Source organism: Conger conger, chromosome 14 (assembly GCF_963514075.1).
Source record: "Conger conger chromosome 14, fConCon1.1, whole genome shotgun sequence".
Classification (NCBI taxonomy): Eukaryota; Metazoa; Chordata; class Actinopteri; order Anguilliformes; family Congridae; genus Conger; species Conger conger.
In genome coordinates, this window is record NC_083773.1 from 22,363,704 (window position 1) to 22,388,446 (window position 24,743).

The 24,743-nt window shown below is 41.8% G+C and overlaps 3 protein-coding genes across 8 annotated transcripts; all 3 read right to left on the minus strand.

The window, feature by feature from the left end:
- Positions 1-388: 388 nt before the first annotated feature.
- LOC133110519 (potassium voltage-gated channel subfamily C member 3-like) lies at positions 389-6,130 on the minus strand. Of its 6 annotated transcripts, none has more exons than XR_009704855.1 (5): positions 5,870-6,130; positions 4,642-5,191; positions 3,443-4,292; positions 2,606-2,674; positions 1,187-1,322 (listed from the first exon to the last, which is right to left on the minus strand). XR_009704855.1 is itself a non-coding variant. In XM_061220699.1 (4 exons), exons 2-3 carry the CDS (start codon positions 5,134-5,136, stop codon positions 3,444-3,446), a joined length of 1,344 nt encoding a protein of 447 aa, XP_061076683.1. In that variant the 5' UTR covers positions 5,137-5,194; positions 5,870-6,130; the 3' UTR covers positions 2,114-2,623; position 3,443. The 6 variants fall into 6 exon arrangements, 4 of the variants coding, with proteins under 4 accessions (XP_061076682.1, XP_061076683.1, XP_061076684.1 ...); XR_009704854.1 differs by having other exon boundaries at positions 4,642-5,194; XM_061220699.1 differs by lacking the exon at positions 1,187-1,322 and having other exon boundaries at positions 2,114-2,623; positions 4,642-5,194.
- Positions 6,131-13,261: 7,131 nt separating this feature from the next.
- Positions 13,262-18,054, minus strand: LOC133109402 (potassium voltage-gated channel subfamily C member 4-like). Its single transcript, XM_061218725.1, has 5 exons — positions 17,933-18,054; positions 16,707-17,259; positions 16,155-16,357; positions 14,761-15,313; positions 13,262-14,410 (listed from the first exon to the last, which is right to left on the minus strand). Exons 1-5 carry the CDS (start codon positions 18,052-18,054, stop codon positions 13,562-13,564), a joined length of 2,280 nt encoding a protein of 759 aa, XP_061074709.1. The 3' UTR covers positions 13,262-13,561.
- Positions 18,055-19,411: 1,357 nt separating this feature from the next.
- On the minus strand, positions 19,412-24,214 carry LOC133109403 (potassium voltage-gated channel subfamily C member 3-like; the record flags this gene model as incomplete). Its single annotated transcript, XM_061218726.1, has 3 exons — positions 19,412-21,636; positions 22,883-23,435; positions 24,171-24,214. Coding segments are annotated over 3 exons (1,389 nt in total), but the record flags the coding sequence as incomplete, so codon positions are not given.
- Positions 24,215-24,743: the final 529 nt, after the last annotated feature.

A 24,743-nucleotide genomic window follows, 5' to 3' on the forward strand; every position in this document is an offset into this window, starting at 1 on the left:
AAAGATGGCTACAGGGACACATTGCACAGCACAGGGAACCAGAAACAAAACTTTACAATGGGCCTTTTCAGCTTCACATTACTGCTCTTTAAAGAGTCTTCTGTGTGCCTCACTTCAGGCTCAAAACTAAGCTGAAGCAGTCAACACAGCTATCCACAGTTTCTGTGTTTTTATCCAAAATTTCTTTATGCCCTGCAACAAATTGTGATGTACAACTAGCACCTTAAATTAGACATTTAAACTAATTTGAAGAAAAATAGGTTTACCAAGCGGAAGATATACATGTTTACCAGAGCAGCATCAAAGAAAGATTCCTTTGTTAATAAGTATCACCAAACAAATCAATCTTCATTTCTTGTTTATTTACTTGAGTTAAATTCCAGTTACTTTCTAATGCCGTTAAGTGTTAAGCTAGGTTGTAATTGAGTTGACTGGCAATAAAAAGCACTTCGTTTTGGTTAGCAATTGTCAAACAGTATATAAACAAATTAAATGTAAGAGCATTATAGCTCCTTATATTAGTAGAAGTCCACGCCATCACTGAATTATTTTTAATGAGGTTGAAATAATTAGTATGAATCATTTTTCACATTTTACATTGAGTTATGTCACTTTCTGCCTGCATGAGGTTACAAATCACTTTCATCTTTATCAGTTTCTGTGATCTAGTGGTGCAGTCATGGTAGTAGTCAAGGCACTACAGTTGATTGGCAGCGTCACCCAGGGTTATACAGTGCAGATGCTTTTACCTTCACACCTAGAGCCACCTGCCAGGAGGAATCATCATTCTTATCACTGTGCTGATGAGTATGGCACATCTGCCATCTTTTAGCAGAGAGGGAGAGAGAACCGATTAGAAAAAGTAACACAGTGCCTTCTAGCTTTGAGTGTGTTTCAGTTCGAAATCCTTGATTTAAGTCACTAAATGGCAGAAGATATTGTTCATGATTCATGTTTTCATGATCTTCAATTGATCAGAGAGATCATTAGCAGGGTTCTGTGCCTTTTTGCCCTACAACTTACTCACTTTAAAAAGCCCAGGCTGATAGTAAGGCCAGTTTGTGTAATGAGAATAGATCCACAATGTGAAGGGATAAACATCATAAAGTATTTAACATACAAAATAATTTGTGAATATATTTTATAATATTTTGAACTGTTTAAAATCGTAACATGACTTGCGTTTCAGGAAAAGATTTTGGTCCCGCCTTAGTGGATTGATTCAGTCACCAGTGGGCATTCATGATCCAAATTCCTGGAGGTTGTGGTCTCTGGAACACTCAGGTCAGGGTACCTCTTCTTCAGTGACAGTTTACGTTTAGCTGTAACCAACTTGTGGTATATTCTGAAGTTGTTCACCAAGACAGGAACAGGTAGGGCAAGGAACAGTACACCTGTCACCGCACAGAGGCCTCCAACTATCATGCCAGGCCAGCCTACTGGATAAATGTCACCATAGCCAAGGGTTGTCAAGGTTACCACTGCCCACCAGGCACCAATAGAAATATGCCGGACATTGTGATCATTGGAAAGGCGCTCAGCATAGTAGAATAAGGAGCCAAACATGAATGAGGTCACTGCCAGGGAAGCAGAGAGGATGACGTAGCAGCCCAGGCTAGCCCGCAGAGTGTGTCCCAGAACCTGTACACACACAACATCCGGCATCAGCTTGAAAACCCGCAGGAGACGCAGAAACCGCACAACTCGCACCACTCCCAGTGCGTTCCTGGTGGTGTAGGAGAGGACTTCAGGCCTCACTTCAATGTAGAAAGGAAGGATGGCCACAAAGTCCACGGTGTTAAGCGGATTCTTGATGAAGAGCAGCTTGTCTGGGCAGCAGATGACACGAACCAGGAACTCAACGGTGAACCATCCTGTGCAAACGGCCTCCACCATGAATAAAGGATGTTTTGGACTGGATCCCACTATGTCGTTCTCGAGGATGTAGGCAGTGGTCGGATCCACATGGATCTCGTATTCTTCAAAAAACGGATGTGTATCAGCACAGGTGTTGATGATGGCGACCAGGAGGAAGATGAGGGATATGACAGAGATGATCTAAAGATGACAGCATCATCAGTACCCGGTGAAAACATGCACGTTAGGCTGATTGGAGAGTCTAAATTGCCCATAGGTATGGGTGTGTGAGTGAATGGTGTGTGTGCCCTGCGATGGACTGGCGACCTGTCCAGGGTGTATTCCTGCCTTTCGCCCAATGTATGCTGGGATAGGCTCCAGCCCCCCTGCGACCCTATTCAGGATAAGCGGGTTGAGATAATGGATGGATGGGACTTTCTAATTCTGTCACAGTATGGTGAAGTGTTAAGTCATAGAGTTCATTGGCAATCACAAATGGTTACTTTTGCTTAGTTATCAAACAGTATATAAACAAATAACTTCATCAACACCATCACTGATTTCATTTTCATGAGATTAAAATAATGCGTATTATTCATATGCATAGAAATCTAATTTATATGGAGTGGGCTACACTCGCCTGCCTTTTTGCCAGTTTCTGTGATCTGGGGTGCAGTCATGGTGGTAGTCAAGGCAATACAGTTCATTGGCAGCCTCACCCAGGGTTATACAGTGCAGATGCTTTTACCTTCACACCTAGAGCCACCTGCCAGGAGGAATCATCATTCTTATCACTGTGCTGATGAGTACAGTACATCTGTCATTAGCAGAAGGAGAGGGAGAGAGAATAGATTTGACACAGTGCCAGCTGGCTTTGAGTGTTTCAGTTTAAAATCCTTTGAATGGCAGAAGATGATTGTTCATGATTCATGTTTTCATTATCTTCAGTTGATCAGAGAGATCAGTAACAGGGTTCTGTGCCTTTTTACCCTTCAACTTACTCACTTTGAAAAGCCCTGGCTGATAGTAAGGCCAGTTTGCGTAATAAATTGGAGAATAGATCAATTCTGCGCTTAATTACACAATGTGAAGGGATAAACATCATAAAGTATTTAAGATACTTCATCATTTTATTTTCAATCAATTCATCATTTGTGAATATCCATCCATCCATCCATCCATCCATTATCTGAACCTGCTTATCCTGATCAGGGTCGCAGGGGGGCTGGAGCCTATCCCAGCATACATTGGGCGAAAGGCAGGAATACACCCTGGACAGGTCGCCAGTCCATCGCAGGGCACACGCACCATTCACTCACACACTCATGCCTACGGGCAATTTAGACTCTCCAATTGGCCTAACCTGCATGTCTTTGGACTGTGGGAGGAAACCGGAGTACCCGGAGGAAACCCACGCAGACACGGGGAGAACATGCAAACTCCGCACAGAGAGGCCCCGGCCGACGGGGATTCAAACCCAGGACCTCCTTGCTGTGAGGCGCATTTGTGAATATATTTTATAATTTTTTGAACTGTTTAAAATCGTAACATGACATGCGTTTCAGAAAAAGATTCATGGTCCCACCTTAGTGGATTGATTCAGTCACCAGTGGGCATTCATGATCCAAATTCCTGGAGGTTGTGGCCTCTGGAACACTCAGGTCAGGGTACCTCTTCTTCAGTGACAGTTTACGTTTAGCTGTAACCAACTTGTGGTATATTCTGAAGTTGTTCACCAAGACAGGAACAGGTAGGGCAAGGAACAGTACACCTGTCACGGCACAGAGGCCTCCAACTATCCTGCCAGGCCAGCCTACTGGATAAATGTCACCGTAGCCAATGGTGGTCAAGGTTACCACTGCCCACCAGGCACCAAAAGAAATATGCTCGACGTTGTGATCTCTGAAAAAGTGCTCAGCATAGTAGATTAAGGAGCCAAACATGAATGAGGTCACTGCCAGTGAAGCAGAGAGGATGACGTAGCAGCCCAGGCTAGCCCGCAGAGTGTGTCCCAGAACCTGTACACACACAACATCTGGCATCAGCTTGAAAACCCGCAGGAGACGCAGAAACCGCACAACTCGCACCACTCCCAGTGCGTTCCTGGTGGTGTAGGAGAGGACTTCAGGCCTCACTTCAATGTAGAAAGGAAGGATGGCCACAAAGTCCACGGTGTTAAGCGGATTCTTGATGAAGAGCAGCTTGTCTGGGCAGCAGATGACACGAACCAGGAACTCAACGGTGAACCATACTGTGCAAACAGCCTCCACCACGAATAAAGGATGTTTTGGACTGGATCTCACTATGTCGTTCTCTAGGATGTAGGCAGTGGTCGGATCCACATGGATCTTGTATTCTTCAAAAAACGGATGTGTACCAGCACAGGTGTTGATGATGGCGACCAGGAGGAAGATGAGGGATATGACAGAAATGATCTAAAGGAGACAGCATCATCAGTACCCGGTGAAAACAAGGTGTTCCCAAAAGCTGAACTAACCTCTGCTATCATTATCACAAGTTTAATTCCAACTTTAACAATATTCAAATTTTAATTTCAGCTAACCTTAATCATTAACACCACCACATTTATAATCAAGAATAAAAAACTAAAGATCATGCTGTTTTAATACTAAAAGCTGTCCTCTTACAATAGAAGAACATTTCTAATGTCAAATTTCTCAGTCTTTCCCATATATGTTCTAAATTCCTCAATTATCTTGCCGGTACATTAGACATTAGTTTCTACAATAATTTTGGTACAAAATAGAGAAAGAAAGAGAGTACCTCTGCAGCCATGGATGAGTGTGGATCATCAAAAAGGGCCCATGTCTTTGACATGCATGTAGCCTGACTGCGCTCAGGGCTGAGCAGAAGGAGGTTCCGACTGTCCTGTTGCTCTGGATCAGATGGTCCCAGTTTGCGGAGGGCTTCAATTCTGTCCCTGTGAGTACTGTAAGACACCCAGCAGCAGGGCTCCATGTCTGTCTCCTTGATCCCCCAGAAGGCCAGCTCCTTCTCAAACAGGCATCCACAAGCCTTGGGTGGGAAATTGAGGTTTCCAGTCCTGTAGTAGTTTAATATGTAGGTAAACATACCTGGGTCTCGATCAAAGAAAAACTCGCTGACTGAACCTGGCTCTGCATTATCATCATCTGAGACAGATTCCACTAAGAGGGCCAACCGGGTGCCGGGCAAGCTCTTAAGGGTGCTCTTATAGGTTTCATTCCGTATGCCACCAACGTTGATGACTATCTTTTCACTGTCTTCTCTCTTGGCCATCTCTTCCTTCAGATCAATGTTAGATGGAGGTTTTGTTTCCACACCCTGGTCCACACTGCTAAAAGAAAATGTTTCAGAGAACAATTTTAATATTGAACATGTATGCATATTCATTAAACCAACTGTTCCGAGCTTGGATCCCAGTCTATGGTTATATTAGAAGTAGTTACAACCAATAGAAATGTAAGCAACACTGTAGTAAACCTCAGTAGGCACTGCCATGGAAAAACAGCTGAATTCATCTGATTTCAATGAGAACTCTTTTATTTGTAATATTTGAAACTTCAGAGAGGAATACATTGAGTGCGAAGCATTAGTAATGCATAGTATCCTGTTCCAACAACATTACATTGTAGTCACGCATACTATTCACGCGATTCCGTCGAATCTTTGCCAAGTGCTGGTAGTAAACGTTTCATTCATGTAGCTTAATTGAACTAGCCGACATTATATTTTGTATCTGCGGTTAGATCTTTATCAACCTGGCGATCATCGTGTATTGCTGTAACAAAATGTTAACAGCCTGTGTAAAACTTTCAAAAGTATTTTCATCCACATACTGCGGATTTCGTTATTTACTGTGGGGGGAAAGGTTTTGCGAAACGAACAAAGAGGCAAGCCATTGACAATTCTATCTGCAAGACTTGTATTCCGCCTCTGAAAACAATCGGCTGTTACGCCTCTTCTCTCTTACTAGTCAGTTTGGCAACAAAATATGTCGTTTGATTCTCACCTTATTCCAGATAGGAGACCATCCAACTTTGTTCTGAGGATAATGCACCGCCAAAAGTGTGGTTCAGCTGAATGTTTGGATTTCTTATTGAATACGTGAATTTTTCTTTCTTTGATTTGGGTTCAGACTCGGGTAAAGTAAATTGAAACGCAGAATTACATACACAATCGTACTGAAAACCTCGTTCTTGAACGCAGTTAAAACCAAGAACCTGCACTTCGGTGTTGTGCGTAACTTAACTTGACCAGCTGCATCCGTAATTCCCCCACGAAAGAGCCACAAAGTGCCCATTATGGAACGCCCCATTTACATAACACATGGAAAGTTATACGCTTGGACAAAACAGTGAAATCAACAAGTCTTAACCTATTTGCACATTGTTTTAAAGGAGATGTAATAACAGCTGACCCTATGCACTTCTTTATGCACTAGTATATATATATTTTTTATCCTTGTAAGTTTTTCTCGAGGAGGGGGTTTATAGAGTTGATTTAATATGCTATAATACCATTATGCATGTTTTGTGATCATAATTCACTACACATGAATTTGACAGTGGTCCACACCATCCTGTTGGTAGACCTACAGTATTGTGAGAATGTATTTCGTGTGAAGTACTGTGCTTTATTAATGATTCAATGGAATCAACCAAAAGCCTTACATTTTCAAATATGTAATGGTGGTGTGTAATGGTGTGTGACCAAAATGTTCAAACTCTAGATGCTTGATTTTGTTTATTGTGCTCTGTAAGGGCTGTCCTTGTGCCACTATTCCAAAGAGTTGTAATGGAGGTGCCATTTTATTTGGCGATACTTGAAGATGCAACCAATCTCTGCAATGTGGGTTGTGTAAGACCTTCTTCACCATCTCCCTCACCATCCGTGGGGACAACTTGCACTTTTTTATTGCCCTTACAGTGATAAGTGGTATGTTTCACCATTTATGTATTTTTTTGTACCCATTTCTAGACTTGTGGCGGTTAATTACCATTTGTCTCTTCTGAATTGACAGTGCTTTGGCTTTTCCTATGCTGGATGGCAAAGGGATTTTGTATGCTTGTTACCTCATTTTATGCTGTCGTGAAACAGGAAGTGATGGAATGACACATTATAGTTCCTTTAGACGGAGATTAAGTACATTCACTATCATTTTATTGACAATTTCACTTTGATTTTATTTCCAATAATTTTGACACATATGCTTTTCAGAAAAAAATGGGATTACATTGAAGCAAGAGAGTAAATGTATCTAAATAAAAGTATGTCGTTTTCCCATATATTTGATAACATATCGTGTTTATTCATTCATTCATTCATTATCCAAACCTGCTTATCCTGAACCAGGTCGTGGGAGCTGGGGCCTATCCCAGCATACATTGGGCAAAAGGCAGGAATACACCCTGGACAGGTGTACACACTCATACCTACGGGCAATTTAGACTCTCCAATCAGCCTAACCTGCATGTCTTTGGACTGTGTGAGGAAACCGGAGTACCAGGAGGAAACCCATGCAAACACATGAATTAGAACCCAGGACCTCCTTGCTGTGAGGCGCCAGTGCTGCCCACTGCACCATCCATGCCACCGTCATGCCGTCAAGTGTTTATCAATATTTTCTTCATTTTTATTAAGGGTGACAAATAATTATCGAGCATATTAAAAGGCTCATACCACAATTTAAGCATTACATTTTTGTTTTGAGAGATAAAATGTAGTAACAAACAAATATTATTTTGTGAATAAGTGTATCACCAAACAAGTCAATATTCAGCTGTTGTTAATTTACTTGAGTTTCTAATTCTGTCACAGTATGGTGAAAGGGTTACACATCAGTAATGAAGTGTTAAGCTTAAACATTGTCATAGAGTTCATTGACAATCACAAAAGGTTACTTTTGCTTAGTTATCAAACAGTATATAAACAAATAACTTTGTCAACACCATCACTGATTTCATTTTCATGAGATTAAAATAATGAGTACTATTCATATGCATAGAAATCTAATTTATATGGAGTGGGCTACCCTCGCCTGCATTTTTGCCAGTTTCTGTGATCTGGGGTGCAGTCATGGTGGTAGTCAAGGCAGTACAGTTGATTGGCAGCATCACCCAGGGTTATACAGTGCAGATGCTTTTACCTTCACACCTAGAGCCACCTGCCAGGAGGAATCATCATTCTTATCACTGTGCTGATGAGTATGGCACATCTGTCATTAGCAGAGAGAGGAAGAGAGAACAGATTTGACACAGTGCCTGCTGGCTTTGAGTGTTTCAGTTTAAAATCCTGTGAATGGCAGAAGATGATTGTTCATGATTCATGTTTTCATTATCTTCAGTTGATCAGAGTGATCATTAGCAGGGTTCTGTGCCTTTTTACCCTACAACTTACTCACTTTAAAAAGCCCTGGCTGATAGTAAGTCCAGTTTGTAAAACCCCCTGCCCCCTGTATCCCTGCCATCATTACTCAATATATGCTCTCACGATTAACATTATTGCTGAAATCTCAGTTCGGTGTAGAACTCAGAGGCTGAGGGTCCAGTCAACACAATATATGCAAACCTGCCATGATAGTTGCGAGCCCAGGTCGGCGTAGCATTTTTTGTTACCATTACATAAGACTTAATGCAATAATACAAGGATCACATGGGCAATGTTTTCAAGGTGTTACTGGGTCTATTTACTATAATAGCAGCTTTGAATATTTAATCCAAGAGAGCAGTCACCGGTGTAATGACAGCAGTGCCCAAATGAGGGCACTGTGGCATTGTCCCGAGTCTTCCCCCTTGGAAGTGACCAGGTATGGGGTCACAGGGAGGTCACCAATGTTCACCCATGACCCAACTGGCCTTGGACCACTCATACATCTTAACTCCCGAACAGGTAGTCTAAACAACATTGAAACCCCAGCTCTCAGGCCCCTCACAAATGGCAGCCCTTCCTGAGCTTAACCACTATGCTACAGGCCGCCCCATCATTTCTATGAATGCTGTAGTTGGGAGTTTTCATGATAACTGCATTATGCTGTAAATACATATTTGTGCCTCTCATGGTAATATACCTTTTGGATAAACCTGATTTGGGTGAATGAAAGGAAAGGACACACCCCAGACTGTTTGGTTTCTTCTCCTTATCTCCGAAATCCAGGCCTTAGTTCTTGACCCTAAAAGTGAGTCACCCATCTATAATTTACAGCCAGGCCCACCAGGCAGGGGGCTAAAACACATGGCTTCTACAGAGACAGCTTTTGCCCAGTTTCCCCTCGGCTCCTGAATGGTTATGATATCAACGGTAGACTGTTACAAAAACTAGACCATTACACCAGTCGCACTGAACCAATCAGAATAACACCAAACATTACTATATTCTGACCTGGGATTATCATGAAACATCTTTATACCATCTCCAATATTCCTGTTCTGGAATGTGAGAAAAGGGGGCCCCCAGGGCCCAAGAAGGCGCCTCTAAGAATCCTTCTCTAGCTCTCCCCCACAGGCATGTGTGCCAACGGTGGGGGCTAACAATGTATGCTCCAAGAGGGTGACCAGCACATGAGACCAAATGTTACTTTTGACTGGCTTACAGATTCCCCCCAATGGCCCCGTGGGACAAACAACACAGTTCCAAGGGGTCACTGTGAAAGCCATGGCTGTACATGTAATTCCCTGTGGATGCTTGGGGTTTCAATCCCGACAGTGTTGGCACCTGCAGGGGGCTGAGCACCGAAACAGCAGGGGTAGAAGATTTTAGGGAGTGGAATGAGGCTGGTGATGACGGACCCTCAGAATACCCAGTCCCACCAGTCCCACTATATGTAGGCATCCAGGGCAGAGCTGGTAGAGGAGCTAGCCCTGGACGCCCCATTGCACCAGGTCCATTAGGTCAGTCAGAGACCATGCACACTGTCCAGAAATAGTGTCCTTCCACCACAGAAAGACGTCCACCTCCAGCGGAATTCTCCTCAGAACGCAGATCTGACCCATTGCGAAGTCCTCAATCACTTCCAGTCGATCAAGTGACTCGCTGGTCAGGTCAGACCTTCATGCGTGAAGGAGCTCATCTCGCTGATGATGTACTACTGTGGGTGAGACACCTGGACGATCTCAGCATGGCCAGAAAAAAACTGAACACTAATACATTTGGCACAAAATGGGAAAATATTGTTAGACATATAATCATGACAAGATGTTTCATGACAACCAGTGTGAATGGTGAATATGGTCTTCATGTCCCTTATAGAGATATGCACCAATACAGTGATCTAATTTAAATACCTGATTCTTCACTACTACGCAGGTTGAGCATATGGTAGTGGAATTTAGATAGACCTGTTTTAGGTGAATCAAAGAAAAAGAAACCAAGAATCCAATATAGACAGTACAACTACTTATAGTAAACATACAAACAATACAGACACATTAATGAGGTGGATAAAGAATATTTATCTTTGTTCTGACACAATCCTCCTATGTCAGCCTAAGGCTTCAATGAACTCCCTTATGACATAACAAGGGTTCTAGTGCATACAAAGGTCCAGAATCTCTTGCTGGCAGCAGCAAACCAACCCTTGGCATATGATCTGCAGGCTAAGACACCCTCGATGGTGTGGGTCTGATGGACAAGTGAACGGCTAATAGAATGGAGCACCTGCGCTTCAGATCTAACAGCCATGAATATATTTTTTGTAAACTACTAATGATATGTTTGAGACCAGTGATCATCTGGTTTACCAAACTTGATGAAATTTAGGATAATTAATTATCCTATAAGTATTTGGATGGCACGTCTGCCTAAGAATTCAAGAACTAAATTATCAAGCTGTGCCTGTAGCCATGCATACTACTATATTGCAGTATATCGCATGCAGAATGCTGGGATGGTTAAAAGTAACATATACCAAACACAAGATGTAAAACGCAGCTATTTGCTTCAAAATATAAACATTTATGCAGGGTGAATGTCTGCACAAATCCATACGTCCAATCAAAGAATTAATTAAAAACAATAAAAATATACACATTTATGCAGGGTGAATATCTGCATAAATCCATACGTCAAATTAAAGAATGATTAAAAACAATAAAAATATACACATTTATGCAGGGTGAATGTCTGCATAAATCCGTAATCAAATTAAAGAATTCATCAAAAACAATAGAAATATATACATTTATGCAGGGTGAATGTCTGTATAAATCTGTAATCAAATTAAAGAATTGATCAAAAACAATACATCAAAACCAAAATAAATCATACACTCCCTCAAGATAAACCATTGAGAGTGCAGGTTCACTGCTCTTACAACAAGAAACACCACACGTGACAAACACTTAGGGAAGGAGAGACAAGACGCACAAAGGGAGCTGTGAGGGCTGTGAGGGGGGCAGTGAGGAACTGAGAAGTTTGAAACTGTGGGGGGAGTAGAATGACCCAGAAAATGACCCCCCCTTGTTAGGTTTTATGCCCAGAAATGTAAGAGGAGAAATTGCTTCTTCTTCTTTACTCTTAAATTTACTTAAGCATTTTTCGTTTGGAACACCTTCCAAAATATAAGCCAATTCAGTTTTACTGGGCTATAAAGACCTCTCCTGTTGTAAACATCTCACCGTATAAGCACAGATGCCACAGGTCACTGTAAATCTGTGAAAACTTTAAAGGGTTCATTGCATGGCATTAACTAGTTTATCTAAGGTCTAGAAAATATTCTAATATATATATTTTGAGTTAGTGGGAGAAACCACACAAACATACAATTAGATTTTTAAGTAGACACATGCCTCAGTTAATCTAACTGGCATCCAAGTAAGTATATTAGTGTTATTAACTAACAATTCCTAAATGACATACACAGACATGCAGTATACCATATATAATAATATAGATCCTCTGCATTCACAGTGGTGCAGTTAGAGCACACAAAGTGAAGCAGAGGAAACTAATATGGTGCACCAAGATGCACTATACATTTGACCTATGCCTAAATAATTTAATTTATCCTAATAGGATAAATGATGTAATCAGGGAATTCATCCTTTTTATTAAGGATGTATCCCAACCAGGGCAAAGTTTATTTGACATTTATTACAGTTGGTATATTTAACTATCCACATGCCTATAACAAATGCTTTCCAAACTATAGCCTGTGTATTTAATTACAAGTATACAACTGTTGCCACTACAGGTAGCACATGCCAGAGGACTCAGTTTCCAGCAGCTCAGAAAGACAGAAATTCTGTGAGGCGACACCCGACCCCAGTCTCAGAGGTCTAGACATAGGCACCACATGCAGAATATTCCCCAACCTCGTAGCAGCGCATCAGAGGGGTGGAGACTTAAATCTGCTGTGGCACCCAGCGGCCCTATGACGTAACATCGGGCCCAGTATACAGAGATATCGCAACCACTGATACAGGCCTCAATCACTGAGACTTAAAACTGCTGCTCCCTACGGACGGATACCCGATAGTCTCAAGTCTTGTTATAAACACCACACTTGTTATAACCACTACAATCAAAGGGCTTGAGACGTATACCCGCCGTGGAACACAGACACCCTGGGTTCAGTATCAGCACTCTCCAGACTCTGCTTCTTGGTCTGGAACCCAGAACCTAGGCTATGCCCCTGATTCAGCACTCAGTTACAACTTATAACAATTTATGCAATTATAATGGAGAAACTTGCCACCTTTAACAGAGCTCAAGCTCACTCCAAAATTAATATTATATATGCGCATCCTAACAGACCGCACACATATATGTATTATTAATCAACTTTCAAAACATACCCGTTCATAAACCACTCATCCCCTCACACAGTTCTAAACACTTTTACCTTCTCTGTGACATGCTTGTGTGCAAACATGTTGCTACCGGAGCCTACTTGCTCTTTAAGCTAATAGCCACAGCAACACAGCGCAGTTACAAAACATGCACATCAACATTTATCTCTCTTTACCTTCTCCAAAATGATGTCACATACCCTGAGAGGTAGTAACCTGCAAATATGACTGGATTCTACAGCCCCAGCCCCTAAACAGTGTACATGCAGTAAAATAACACAACTCTCCCTAACATATGCTGATATGAAAGAAATTGTGCTACTCACCACACCAAGGACCGCAAAACCAGATAGAAGAAAAACCACACACCCGCGGTAACGGGTATCATGCCGGAATGCAACAACACCACCAGAAGGAGCAAACTTCAGACACCTCACCCATTGTAAGCCTCAGCAGACAAATCTCACATGGATGAAAGCTGTTCAAGTCGAGCTTACCAACTGTAAAACTACAGATTCCACACACATGCATGAAATTTGATCACATCGGCAGACAAATCTTAAATGAATGAAATTTGATCACGTAATGAAATTTGATCACGTCGGGGTCACCAACTGTAAAACCCCACAGCTAACCCAATGACGGAATTTAGCGGGGGCCGAAGGGGGTTTTGCGTGCTTGTCCTTCTGGCGTTGCTGGGAGAACATTAGTTGGGTTAATTATTATTGTGTTATGAATTGGAGAATATATCAATTCTGCGCTTAATTACACAATGTGAACGGATAAACATCATAAAGTATTTAACATACTTCACCATTCTATTTTCAAACAATGAATAATTTGTGAATATAATAATCTTTTGAACTGTTTAAAATCGTAACATGTCTTGCGTTTCAGGAAAAGATTTTGGTCCCGCCTTAGTGGATTGATTCAGTCACCAGTGGGCATTCATGATCCAAATTCCTGGAGGTTGTGGCCTCTGGAACACTCAGGTCAGGGTACCTCTTCTTCAGTGACAGTTTACGTTTAGCTGTAACCAACTTGTGGTATATTCTGAAGTTGTTCACCAAGACAGGAACAGGTAGGGCAAGGAACAGTACACCTGTCACGGCACAGAGGCCTCCAACTATCATGCCAGGCCAGCCTACTGGATAAATGTCACCGTAGCCAATGGTGGTCAAGGTTACCACTGCCCACCAGGCACCAAAAGAAATATGCTGGACGTTGTGATCTCTGAAAAAGTGCTCAGCATAGTAGATTAAGGAGCCAAACATGAATGAGGTCACTGCCAGTGAAGCAGAGAGGATGACGTAGCAGCCCAGGCTAGCCCGCAGAGTGTGTCCCAGAACCTGTACACACACAACATCTGGCATCAGCTTGAAAACCCGCAGGAGACGCAGAAACCGCACAACTCGCACCACTCCCAGTGCGTTCCTGGTGGTGTAGGAGAGGACTTCAGGCCTCACTTCAATGTAGAAAGGAAGGATGGCCACAAAGTCCACGGTGTTAAGCGGATTCTTGATGAAGAGCAGCTTGTCTGGGCAGCAGATGACACGAACCAGGAACTCAACGGTGAACCATACTGTGCAAACAGCCTCCACCACGAATAAAGGATGTTTTGGACTGGATCCCACTATGTCGTTCTCTAGGATGTAGGCAGTGGTCGGATCCACATGGATCTCGTATTCTTCAAAAAACGGATGTGTACCAGCACAGGTGTTGATGATGGCGACCAGGAGGAAGATGAGGGATATGACAGAAATGATCTAAAGGAGACAGCATCATCAGTACCCGGTGAAAACAAGGTGTTCCCAAAAGCTGAACTAACCTCTGCTATCATTATCACAAGTTTAATTCCAACTTTAACAACATTCAAATTTTAATTTCAGCTAACCTTAATCATTAACACCACCACATTTATATTCAAGAATAAAAAACTAAAGATCATGCTGTTTTAATACTAAAAAACTCTTCTCTTACAACAGAAGAACATTTCAAATGTCAAATTTCTCAGTCTTTCCCATATATGTTCTAAATTCCTCAATTATCTTGCCGGTACATTAGACATTAGTTCCTACAATAATTTTGGTACAAAATAGAGAAAGAAAGAGAGTACCTCTGCAGCCATGGATGAGTGTGGATCATCAAAAAGGGCCCATGTCTTTGACATGCATGTAGCCTGACTGCGCTCAGGGCTGAGCAGGAGGAGGTTCCGACTGTCCTGTTGCTCTGCATCAGATGGTCCCAGTTTGCGGAGGGCTTCAATTCTGTCCATGTGAGTACTGTAAGACACCCAGCAGCAGGGCTCCATGTCTGTCTCCTTGATCCCCCAGAAGGCCAGCTCCTTCTCAAACAGGCATCCACAAGCCTTGGGTGGGAAACTGAGGTTTCCAGTCCTGTAGTAGTTTAATATGTAGGTAAACATACCTGGGTCTCGATCAAAGAAAAACTCGCTGACTGAACCTGGCTCTGCATTATCATCATCTGAGACAGATTCCACTAAGAGGGCCAACCGGGTGCCGGGCAAGCTCTTAAGGGTGCTCTTATAGGTTTCATTCCGTATGCCACCAACGTTGATGACTATCTTTTCACTGTCTTCTCTCTTGGCCATCTCTTCCTTCAGATCAATGTTAGATGGAGGTTTTGTTTCCACACCCTGGTCCACACTGCTAAAAGAAAATGTTTCAGAGAACAATTTTAATATTGAACATGTATGCATATTCATTAAACCAACTGTTCCGAGCTTGGATCCCAGTCTATGGTTATATTAGAAGTAGTTACAGCCAATAGAAATGTAAGCAACACTGTAGTAAACCTCAGTAGGCACTGCCATGGAAAAACAGCTGAATTCATCTGATTTAAATGAGAGCTCTTTTATTTGTAATATTTTAAACTTCAGAGAGGAATACATTGAGTGCTAAGCATTAGTAATTCATAGTATCCTGTTCCAACAACGTTACATTGTAGTCAGGCATACTATTCACGCGATTCCGTTGAATCTTTGCCAAGTGCTGGTAGTAAACCTTTCATTCATGTAGCTTAACTGAACTAGCCGACATTATATTTTGTATCTGCGGTTAGATCTTTATCAACCTGGCGATCATCGTGTATTGCTGTAACAAAATGTTAACAGCCTGTGTAAAACTTGCAAACGTATTTTCATCCACATACTGCGGATTTCTTTATTTACTGTGGGGGGAAACGTCCTGCGAAACGAACAAAGAGGCAAGCCATTGACAATTCTATCTGCAAGACTTGTATTCCGCCTCTGAAAACAATCGGCTGTTACGCCTCTTCTCTCTTACTAGTCAGTTTGGCAACAAAAAATGTCGTTTGATTCTCACCTTATTCCAGATAGGAGACTGTTAGGAGACAGACAGATTTGTGTATTACAAAAACTTCACATACGCATGTCAATGTCCGCAGGAAGATTCCGTTGTTTTACAGACCAGCAATAAAACACAGCGGTAGAAATTGCAGCCTATAGGGTAACCCTGTATAACGAATGACCAATCAGAGGTCACACTGTATTTAGAAACAGCCTCCACCACGAATAAAGGATGTTTTGGACTGGATCCCACTATGTCGTTCTCGAGGATGTAGTCAGTGGTCGGATGCACATGGTTCTCGTATTCTTCAAAAAACGGATGTGTATCAGCACAGGTGTCGATGATGGCGACCAAAAGGAAGATGAGGGATATGACAGAAATGATCTAAAGGAGATGGCGTCATCAGTACCCGGTGAAAACAAGGTGCTCCAAAAAGCTGAACTAATGATAGCAGAGGTTATCACAAGTTTAATTCCAACTTTAACAACATTCAAATTTTACTTTCAGCTAACCTTAATCATTAACACCACCACATTTATAATCAAGAATAAAAAACTAAAGATCATGCTGTTTTAATACTAAAAGCTCTTCTCTTACAACAGAGGAACATTTCTAATGTCAAATTTCTCAGTCTTTCCCATATATGTTATAAATTCCTCAATTATCTTGCCGGTACATTAGACATTAGTTCCTACAATAATTTTGGTACAAAATAGAGAAAGAAAGAGAGTACCTCTGCAGCCATGGATGAGTGTGGATCATCAAAAAGGGCCCATGTCTTTGACATGCATGTAGCCTGACTGCGCTCAGGGCTGAGCAGAAGGAGGTTCCGACTGTCCTGTTGCTCTGGATCAGATGGTCCCAGTTTGCGGAGGGCTTCAATTCTGTCCCTGTGAGTACTGTAAGACACCCAGCAGCAGGGCTCCATGTCTGTCTCCTTGATCCCCCAGAAGGCCAGCTCCTTCTCAAACAGGCATCCACAAGCCTTGGGTGGGAAATTGAGGTTTCCAGTCCTGTAGTAGTTTAATATGTAGGTAAACATACCTGGGTCTCGATCAAAGAAAAACTCGCTGACTGAACCTGGCTCTGCATTATCATCATCTGAGACAGATTCCACTAAGAGGGCCAACCGGGTGCCGGGCAAGCTCTTAAGGGTGCTCTTATAGGTTTCATTCCGTATGCCACCAACGTTGATGACTATCTTTTCACTGTCTTCTCTCTTGGCCATCTCTTCCTTCAGATCAATGTTAGATGGAGGTTTTGTTTCCACACTCTGGTCCACACTGCTAAAAGAAAATGTTTCAGAGAACAATTTTAATATTGAACACATGCATATTCATTAAACCAATTGTTCCCAGCTTGGATCCCAGTCTATGGTTATATTAGACGTAGTTACAACCAATAGAAATGTAAGCAACACTGTAGTAAACCTCAGTAGGCACTGCCATGGAAAAACAGCTGAGTTCATCTGATTTAAATGAGAACTCTTTTATTTGTAATATTTGAAACTTCAGAGAGGAATACATTGAGTGCGAAGCATTAGTAATGCATAGTATCCTGTTCCAACAACATTACATTGTAGTCACGCATACTATTCACGCGATTCCGTCGAATCTTTGCCAAGTGCGGGTCGTAAAAGTTTCATTCATGTAGCTTAATTGAACTAGCCGACATTATATTTTGTATCTGCGGTTAGATCTTTATCAACCTGGCGATCATAGTTTATTGCTGTAACAAAATGTTAACAGTCTGTGTCCAACTTACAAACGTATTTTCATCCACATACTGCGGATTTCGTTATTTACTGTGGGGGGAAACGTTTTGCGAAACGAACAAAGAGGCAAGCCATTAACAATTCTATCTGCAAGACTTGTATTCCGCCTCTGAAAACAATCGGCTGTTACGCCTCTTCTCTCTTACTAGTCAGTTTGGCAACAAAATGCGTCGTTTGATTCTCACCTTATTCCAGATAGGAGACCATCCAACTTTGTTCTGAAGATAATGCACCGCCAAAAGTGTGGTTCAGCTGAATGTTTGGATTTCTTATTGAATACGTGAATTTTTCTTTCTTTGATTTGCATTTACATTTTACATTTTTGTCATTTGGCAGACGCTTTTAATCCAAAGCGATTTACAAGTGCATAGGTTCTACCATAAGTCAAAGCATCACATCCAGAACTAGGAAAATACACATGAAATGCTGTTCTAAACATAGTCGTCAACAAGTGCCAAATTTTTTTATTTTATTTTTTTGGGGGGGTTAGACAAGGATAGGGATATCAGAAAGGAGGGGCGGGGGAAATCAGGAGGGAGGACTAAGGGTTCAGACTCGGGTAAAGTAAATTGAAACGCAGAATTACATACACAATCGTACTGAAAACCTCGTTCTTGAACGCAGTTAAAACCAAGAACCTGCACTTCGGTGTTGTGCGTAACTAAACTTGACCAGCTGCATCCGTAATTCCCCCACGAAAGAGCCACAAAATGCCCATTATGGAACGCCCCATTTACACAACACATTGAAAGTTATACGCTTGGACAAAACAGGTTAAGACTTGTTGATCAAACTTTCACTATTTGCACATTGTTTTTAAGGAGATGTAATAACAGATGTCCCTATGCACTTCTTTATGCACTTGTATATATATATTTTTATCCTTGTAAGTTTTTCTCGCGGAGGGGGTTTATAGATTTGATTTAATATGCTATAATACCATTATGCATGTTTTGTGATCATAATTCACTACACATGAATTTGACAGTGGTCCACACCATCCTGTTGGTATACCTACAGTATTGTGAGAATGTATTTTGTGTAAAGTACTGTGCTTTATTAATGATTCAATGGAATCAACCAAAGCCTTACATTTTCAAATATGTAATGGTGGTGTGTAATGGTGTGTATGACCAAAATGTTCAAACTCTAGATGCTTGATTTTGTTTATTGTGCTCTGTAAGGGCTGTCTTTGTGTCACCATTCCAAAGAGTTGTAATGGAGGTGCCATTTTATTTGGCGATACTTGAAGATGCAACCAATCTCTGCAATGTGGGTTGTGTAAGACCTTCTTCACCATCTCCCTCGCCATCTGTGGGGACAACTTGCACTTTTTTATTGCCCTTACAGTGATAAGTGGTATGTTTCACCATTTATGTATTTTTTTTGTACCCATTGCTCGACTTGTGGCGGTCAATTACCATTTGTCTCTTCTGAATTGACAGTGCTTTGGCTTTTCCTATGCTGGATGGCAAAGGGATTTTGTATGCTTGTTACCTCATTTTATGCTGTTGTGAAACAGGAAGTGATGGAATGACACATTATAGTTCCTTTAGACGGAGATTAATTCAATTCATTATCATTTTATTGACAATTTATTGACAATAATTTTGACACACATGCTTTTCAGAAAAAATTTGATTACTTTGAAGCAAGAGGGTAAATGTATCGAAATAAAAGTATGTAGTTTTCCCATATATTTGATAACATATCGTGTTTATTCATTCATTCATTATCCAAACCTGCTTATCCTGAACAGGGTCGCAGGGGGCTGGAGCCTATCCCAGCATATTTTGGGCGAAAGGTAGGAATACACCCTGGACAGGTTGCCAGTCCATCGCAGGGCACACACACACCATTCACTCACACACTCATACCTATGGGCAATTTAGTCAATTTAATCAGCCTAACCTGCATGTCTTTGGACTGTGGGAGAAAACCGGAGTACCCGGAGGAAACCCATGCAAACACGGGGAGAACATGCAAACTCCACACAGACAGGCCCCGGCCGACTGGGATTCGAACCCAGGACCTCCTTGCTGTGAGGTGGCAGTGCTACCCACTGCACCATTCGTGCCACAGTTATGTGTTTATCAATATTTTCTTCATTTTTATTAAGGGTGACAATAATTATGGAGCATATTAAAAGGCTCATACCACAATTTAAGCATTACATTTTTATTTTGAGTGATAAAATGGACCCTGTAACCAATGTAGTAACAAACAAATATTATTTTGTTAATAAGTGTATCACCAAACAAGTCAATATTCAGCTGTTGTTAATTTACTTCCTGTGACTTTCTAATTCTGTCACAGTATGGTGAAGTGTTAAGTCATAGAGTTCTTTGGCAATCACAAATGGTTACTTTTGCTTAGTTATCAAACAGTATATAAACAAATAACTTTATCAACACCATCACTGATTTCATTTTCATGAGATTAAAATAATGCGTACTATTCATAGGCATAGAAATCTAATTTATATTGAGTGGGCTACACTCGCCTGCATTTTTGCCAGTTTCTGTGATCTGGGGTGCAGTCATGGTGGTAGTCAAGGCACTACAGTTCATTGGCAGCCTCACCCATGGTTATACAGTGCAGATGCTTTTACCTTCACACCTAGAGCCACCTGCCAGGAGGAATCATCATTCTTATCACTGTGCTGATGAGTACAGTACATCTGTCATTAGCAGACGGAGAGGAAGAGAGAACAGATTTGACACAGTGCCTGCTGGCTTTGAGTGTTTCAGTTTAAAATCCTTTGAATGGCAGAAGATGATTGTTCATGATTCATGTTTTCATTATCTTCAGTTGATCAGAGAGATCAGTAACAGGGTTCTGTGCCTTTTCACCCTTCAACTTACTCACTTTAAAAAGCCCTGGCTGATAGTAAGGCCAGTTTGCGTTATAAATTGGAGAATAGATCAATTCTGTGCTTAATTACACAATGTGAAGGGATAAACATCATAAAGTATTTAAGATACTTCATCATTTTATTTTCAATCAATTCATTATTTGTGAATATATTTTATAATTTTTTGAACTGTTTAAAATCGTAACATGACATGCGTTTCAGGAAAAGATTCATGGTCCCACCTTAGTGGATTGATTCAGTCACCAGTGGGCATTCATGATCCAAATTCCTGGAGGTTGTGGCCTCTGGAACACTCAGGTCAGGGTACCTCTTCTTCAGTGACAGTTTACGTTTAGCTGTAACCAACTTGTGGTATATTCTGAAGTTGTTCACCAAGACAGGAACAGGTAGGGCAAGGAACAGTACACCTGTCACCGCACAGAGGCCTCCAACTATCATGCCAGGCCAGCCTACTGGAATGAGATCACCGTAGCCAAGGGTGGTCAAGGATACCACTGCCCACCAGGCACCAAGGGAAACATTATCCATGTATCCATCTCCACCAACTGAAATTTCTTGAACAAAGTAGATTAAGGAGCCAAACATGAATGAGGTCACTGCCAGGGAAGCAGAGAGGATGACGTAGCAGCCCAGGCTAGCCCGCAGAGTGTGTCCCAGAACCTGTACACACACAACATCCGGCATCAGCTTGAAAACCCGCAGGAGACGCAGAAACCGCACAACTCGCACCACTCCCAGTGCGTTCCTGGTGGTGTAGGAGAGGACTTCAGGCCTCACTTCAATGTAGAAAGGAAGGATGGCCACAAAGTCCACGGTGTTAAGCGGATTCTTGATGAAGAGCAGCTTGTCTGGGCAGCAGATGACACGAACCAGGAACTCAACGGTGAACCATACTGTGCAAACAGCCTCCACCACGAATAAAGGGATCTGGTATTCCTCCAAAAACGGATGTGTACCAGCACAGGTGTTGATGATGGCGACCAGGAGGAAGATGAGGGATATGACAGAAATGATCTAAAGGAGACAGCACCATCAGTGGCTAGGGAAAACAAGGGTCTCTGTACAGCTGCATTATGCTGTGACATCACTGATTATCACAAGTTTAATTCCAACTTTAACAACATTCAAATTTTACTATCATTTTCTAAATTTCATTTCTACTTTCTTGCCCAATGAAATTCCACAATTAAGCAAATGTACGATACAGGACTCCAATTATTTTACTGCAGCTCAAAAAACACTTACATTAACACCACATTATTTGCAATCAAGAATGATGAATCAATCAAACCTTTACTTACTGAAGACGCACCTCTTCAAGCAGCACCTCTACCCGTCCCTCCCTACCTCCCTGTGAACCTTAATTGTTGTCTTTCTGTGATTTACTTTTTTGTGTATCAGTATTTTCAGTTTGGCTAGGTAAGCAGTGTTTGGCTAGTTAAGGGGTTTGCTCATACTTTTGCTTTGTTTGTTTGTTTGTTTGTTCAATAAAAAAAAAAAATTAAAATAGGCCCTGGTCCTTATCTTTGTTGTGCAGGTAGCAGTTGAAATTGTACTTCCCTCTAGGGTCTTTCAGCACACTTATCCCTGGTTATGGGTATGCACTTTGTTGTACGTCGCTCTGGATAAGAGCGTCTGCCAAATGCCATTAATGTAATGTAAATCTTAAACTGTTGGTTGGGGGCGGCATGGATGGTGCAGTGGGTAGCACTGCCACCTCACAGCAAGGAGGCCCTGGGTTTAAATCCCGGTCAGCAGGATTCTCTGTGTGGAGTTTGCATGTTCTCGCCGTGGTCATGTGGGTTTCCTCCGGGTACTCCGGTTTCCTCCCACAGTCCAAAGACATGCAGGTTAGGCTGATTGGAGAGTCTAAATTGCCTGTGGGTATGAGTGTGTGAATGAATGGTGTGTGTGCCCTGCGATGGACTGGCAACCTGTCCAGGGTGTATTCCTGCCTTTCACCCAATGTATGCTGTTCAGGATAAGCGGGTTAAGATAATGGATAGATGGATGGATGGATGGATGGACTGTTGGTTGGTCTTATGGGTGTTCTTATACTTACAATACTTATTCACTCACATCATACATCCTTGCCAACACCTGTAATCCTGAAAAAGCTACAGATAGACCTACTGCACAAAATCTGCAAAGGTGAATGTAGCATTTGAAATTCATATGCTGTAAATACCCAAGTTATCTAGTAGGTAGTTCCCCCAATAATTTTGCTGATGGAGAAAATAGAGAGGAAGGAAGAGAGTACCTCTGCAGCCATGGATGAGTGTGGATCATCAAAAAGGGCCCATGTCTTTGACATGCATGTAGCCTGACTGCGCTCAGGGCTGAGCAGAAGGAGGTTCCGACTGTCCTGTTGCTCTGGATCAGATGGTCCCAGTTTGCGGAGGGCTTCAATTCTGTCCCTGTGAGTACTGTAAGACACCCAGCAGCAGGGCTCCATGTCTGTCTCCTTGATCCCCCAGAAGGCCAGCTCCTTCTCAAACAGGCATCCACAAGCCTTGGGTGGGAAATTGAGGTTTCCAGTCCTGTAGTAGTTTAGTATGTAGGTAAACATACCTGGGTCTCGATCAAAGAAAAACTCGCTGACTGAACCTGGCTCTGCATTATCATCATCTGAGACAGATTCCACTAAGAGGGCCAACCTGGTGCCGGGCAAGCTCTTAAGGGTGCTCTTATAGGTTTCATTCCGTATGCCACCAACGTTGATGACTATCTTTTCACTGTCTTCTCTCTTGGCCATCTCTTCCTTCAGATCAATGTTAGATGGAGGTTTTGTTTCCAGACCCTGGTCCACACTGCTAAAAGAAAATGTTTCAGTGAACAAGTTTAACATTCTGATCCCCATAGGTTTGACATCTCATAACAGAAAATATTCTGAAATACTAAGATGTCTAAGGGCGAAGTTGTTTTTTATTATAGTTAAGAAAAATACATATATATTATTGTATGAACATATTTTCAATGAATTAGCATCTGTGTAAATATATACTGGCTGCACTGCAACCATACCACCATATTCCGCTCTTGCTTAATGGTTGAGGATGAGCGAGTGTGAGGTGGTAGACCTCCTAGGAAACGTTTGTTTCTGGTGGAAATGGTGTTGGTGGGCCAGTAGGGGGTGATTTTTCCTCTGGTGAAATAAACCACCAATGCGGTGATGAGGATACTGCGCTGTAAAAGGATAACAGGAACGTCTCAGGTTTTTATGTAACTTAGTTGAACTAGCTGAAACAAAACGTGCATCGTCTGCTTCGAACTTGTGTTTCCATCTGCATATTTCTTTATTTCGCCTACTCAGAAAAAAGGGACAATTCTATGAAACAGAACAAACTTGTCTCAGCTGACCATGGACTTATGTTTACAATTTTACTCCCTGAAACACCAAATCTACGAACATGTAAACTTATATTTATTTTGAAATCGAAAATATTTCTTCAGTCACGATTCTAAGTGTATGAGTTGCGCTCCGCCTCTAAAAGTAGTAGGCGGCCACGTATTTGCTCATCCGTTTGGAAACAAAATAAGTCGTTTACCTTATTGCACGGAGGAGATCGTCCAACTTCAAGATGCAGCGTCTTGAAAGAGGTCAATTGTAAAAAGAGCATGCGAAAACCTCGCTCTTGAACGCAATTAAAAGGCCGAGTCCAGACGATGTGCGTGTCATCTGAGGGAACACCCCAAGCCCGAGACAAACATCCCCCATAATGGAAAGCTCAAGTTACACAACACATTGAAATTAAATGAATATTCTTCGACTAAACAGGTTGAGGAACGATTGCAGATTAGCTCCTGCTGACCAGACTTTATTAATTATAGTAGCTAATAAAGAACGTATAGTATCCTTTATTACTATTTGCAAAACAAAGTTGCCTACAGTGTATTTAATAAGTAGGGGAGACCGGGGCACAAACGAACGTTTGTTTAAACCTGTTTAAACTTTCCATTTGCGCAAGAATGATGAGCTTGTTTTCACTAATGTATTACAGCAACGCGCCTCTCATATGTGAGTGATTGGACGATTTGAAAAGTTAATCAACTTCATCTGTGTTTTAGCACCAGGAAAGTAATGTTTTTCCACCAATGTATTTTTAGAATAACTGATATGC

Bases quoted from the DNA above. Each gene is read 5' to 3' on its own strand.
- LOC133110519 (XM_061220698.1), bottom strand. From the start codon at position 5,136: ATGGCCAAGAGAGAAGACAGTGAAAAGATAGTCATCAACGTTGGTGGC. The intron at 2,059-4,641 runs GTACTCTCTTTC...TGTCATCTTTAG, and splicing joins ACTCATCCATGGCTGCAGAG to ATCATCTCTGTCATATCCCT.
- LOC133109402 (XM_061218725.1), bottom strand. From the start codon at position 18,054: ATGCAAATCAAAGAAAGAAAAATTCACGTATTCAATAAGAAATCCAAA. The intron at 16,358-16,706 runs GTACTCTCTTTC...CATCTCCTTTAG, and splicing joins ACTCATCCATGGCTGCAGAG to ATCATTTCTGTCATATCCCT. The intron at 15,314-16,154 runs GTCATTCGTTAT...ATTTTCTTTTAG, and splicing joins TACAGTGTGACCTCTGATTG to CAGTGTGGACCAGGGTGTGG.